This window comes from Pundamilia nyererei, unplaced genomic scaffold (assembly GCF_000239375.1).
Source record: "Pundamilia nyererei isolate P.nyererei 1_Seehausen unplaced genomic scaffold, PunNye1.0 scaffold00008, whole genome shotgun sequence".
Lineage (NCBI taxonomy): Eukaryota > Metazoa > Chordata > Actinopteri > Cichliformes > Cichlidae > Pundamilia > Pundamilia nyererei.
In genome coordinates, this window is record NW_005187409.1 from 6,092,485 (window position 1) to 6,095,518 (window position 3,034).

Consider the following 3,034-nt stretch of genomic DNA (forward strand, 5'->3'; position numbering starts at 1 on the left):
ATGAAAGAGATAAAGACTGTAACTACCAGAGAATGGTGGCAACTGTTCCATGGGTGGGAGGTGGAGGTGGAAGTAAACATTTACAGCTTTCAGTCACTTTCAGTTCCTCAGCTCCTTCAGGAAAACTCATACTGGGATCCTAGCCTGAATCAACACTATATTCTTTGGTGATATGGTGGCAAATGAGGTTATGACATTTTCTGTTTGCGATTGAGCCTCTAGCAAGTGTCAGCAGTGTCAAGGATTCAAAAGTCACTTTGTTCTTCATCCTTAGAAACCACGTATGATTTCCAACAAGTGCAAACTCTTTAACAGCTTTCAAGTGATTGCTTGTTTTTTAAACTGGTGCAACTACGTGACCTGTTTTCAACAGTTAAATGAATATTAAGCGCATGTCACATCAGAGCACTTGGTTATATGATTTACTGTACAGGTCAACATGTGATATTTTACAGTACTCGAAAAAGAAAAGACACCAGTTCATCTTGTTTTTACTGGTCAACAACCATAAATACCAGTCAACACAGTGCTGTCAATACAATACACTGGATATTTCATAAACATTATTTTTCACTGTCCCAAACAGCTCTTATTATGTTACAGATTCTATAGTTCGAAATGAAGAGGCAAGACAAAGTGAGAAGTTCCTAAACTGATGAATAAAGAACAATAAAGCAATAAAGTTTTGTTCAGTGCTCTGTTGATCTACGCGGACAAGAAAACATTAAGATTCACAGTGAAACATCTCATTTCAGTAACTACACTAAACATTTTTACAAGGATTTACATTATCAGAAGTAATGTGTGACTTCCTTATTAGCTTAAAAGGTAAACAACGGGTGTATGAACTCAGACTGAGGTGGTGCAAGTGGACAGGAGAATAATATTTAACAAAGAGGACTGTGGTGGAGTTTGTATCATTGGAGAGGTGATTTTAATGGACAGAAATGATGTTTACACTAGTTTCAGGGTAAAGACAGTTGTCTTCCACTTACTTAATGTAAAAAAAAAACATATGCAATGCTGTCCTCTGCTTTCTCACTGCTTTTCTGTGTTCTGAGTTTTTTTGTTTGTTTATTTGGTTATATTTTTTTCCTTTTAAAGAAAATCTATCAATCTATTTCTTATATCAAGACAGAAAGAATAAAAAGAATTTTTCCTGACCTTTATGATGTAGCATGATGCAGGTGCTTTTGCATTTATTTGCACCACATTTTGAAGCTCGCCTCCTATTCAGTAGATTTGGTTGGTTTGGGACCACGTACATTTATGCCCTCTCCACTGTCCTCACTCTTACACTCTCTCTCTCCCTGTTACACCTTCTTCATTCCTTCTCTCCTGTTGTAACCAGTTATGTGAAGTCTTTAGAAACAGCCTCTATGAAGTTGGGTGCAGACAACAGGATTGTGAAGGTACAAATGATTGAGAAGAGAGAAAACGCCACTAGACACAGCCGGTCCACTACTGCGGCTGCAAACTTCCACTCACTGCAGATCGCCTCAGCCTCATCCTGGTCCCGGAACCTCTGAGCTATGTACGACACCTCCTCCAAAATACGCTGGATCTCTGGTGGGGGGAGGCCCACTCCCATCCCCAGGCCTACAACACCACTGCTGACATGTGGCTCTGCCTCATCACTGGGGGAGCTGTGGGCACGTCCCCCAAGCGTTACCCCAGAGTCACTAGAAGGTGGACAGTGTGGGCTTTCTATAGGATGGTAACTGCCAAAGTAGAGACTCATGGAACCATTGGAGGTGCCTGAGGGTGGGCAGGACGTCTGTGACATCGGCACAGTAAGGCTTGGTACTGTTCCCATCTCTATGGAGCTGGTGCTGGAGTGGTGGTGGGAGGTGTGACGATATTTGTAACCCGGCCGCTTGCGCTCATCGCCAGGTTGTTTCATACGGAGAAACCAGGCACACCAATTTAACAGAACCACACGGATCTGAAAGAAGAAAGGGGAAAATCAACACATAGGCACCGTTAACATATTCATTCAAACACAAACATGATGATTATCTTTTAATATAAACTTCAGTCACTCACCCACTTAGGCATCTTCCCGCCGTGAGGGTCATGGTGGTGAAATTGTAAGACTATAACTGTAACCACCACAGACATTCCCACAATCATCATGGTGCTGGCAAAGTACTGAGCTGTTTAGTACACACAAACACACACACACACAAAAGAAAATCAACAAGGCTTAATTGTTTTTTCCCCAGAGTTATGTATGAGATCAATCATTTTATTACTTGTGGCATGTTTTTTTCCCACTTACTCCTCATTTTATTATTAGATGCTCATAATTACTAGCATTTAGAAACAGACAAGACTGAATAAACTAGGCTGATTTCACACTCTATCATGAAAGGAAAGCAATTCTCCTCAATCTACAACACACTATTTTGCTAAAGGGAAGAGATGCACATTTGAACTGAAGCTGGGTGAATAAAAGCAGTGCAAAACAGTGCAACAAAACAGAGAACAAAGGTAAATAAACCCAAAAACAGAGGGGAGAGAGAGAGAGAGAGAGACTCTTATCAGGAAGCAGTAGAGGAGGGGGTAGGATAAGTGTGTAGGTGGAGTTTCATTATTATTTGTTAGGATTTTTTTTTTTTTAAGATAAAAGAGAAGAGGTTAGGGCCTTAAAGAAAAGAAAAGAAAAGAAAAGGACGGAAAAGAAGGTTATAGTAGAAGTGGAGCACGAAATTAGGCTGCTACTAGAAAGTGTATATCTATATGGAGGTATAATCAATAGAAAAACACAAGATGTACAGTAATTCCAGAAATACGGTAAGTGGACCCAAACCACATTGTTTTTTGAGACAGAACAAACTAAATTACGAATTAATCAAAACACAATTAAAATGAACTAAGCCAAACAAGAAATTAGCACACCTATGTTGTGATTAACGGCTGACGAGTAATAAAAGACTCATGCCCTGACAGCTACAGTAACTCAGACATATACATACATATGTATATACGTGTATATATATATGTATATATATATATATATATATATATATAT

General features: G+C 39.4%; 1 protein-coding gene across 1 annotated transcript in view; it reads right to left on the minus strand.

The window, feature by feature from the left end:
• Nucleotides 1–1,010: 1,010 nt before the first annotated feature.
• LOC102215115 (neuronal acetylcholine receptor subunit alpha-7-like) overlaps nucleotides 1,011–3,034 on the minus strand; it is a 31,370-nt gene continuing 29,346 nt past the window's right edge. The window contains exons 8-9 of the mRNA XM_005723130.1: nucleotides 2,047–2,156; nucleotides 1,011–1,945 (exon numbers count right to left, since the gene is read on the minus strand). Coding sequence (XP_005723187.1) covers nucleotides 1,352–1,945; nucleotides 2,047–2,156 — 704 coding nt within the window. The 3' untranslated portion in view covers nucleotides 1,011–1,351. The remainder of the gene's footprint in view (nucleotides 1,946–2,046; nucleotides 2,157–3,034) is intronic.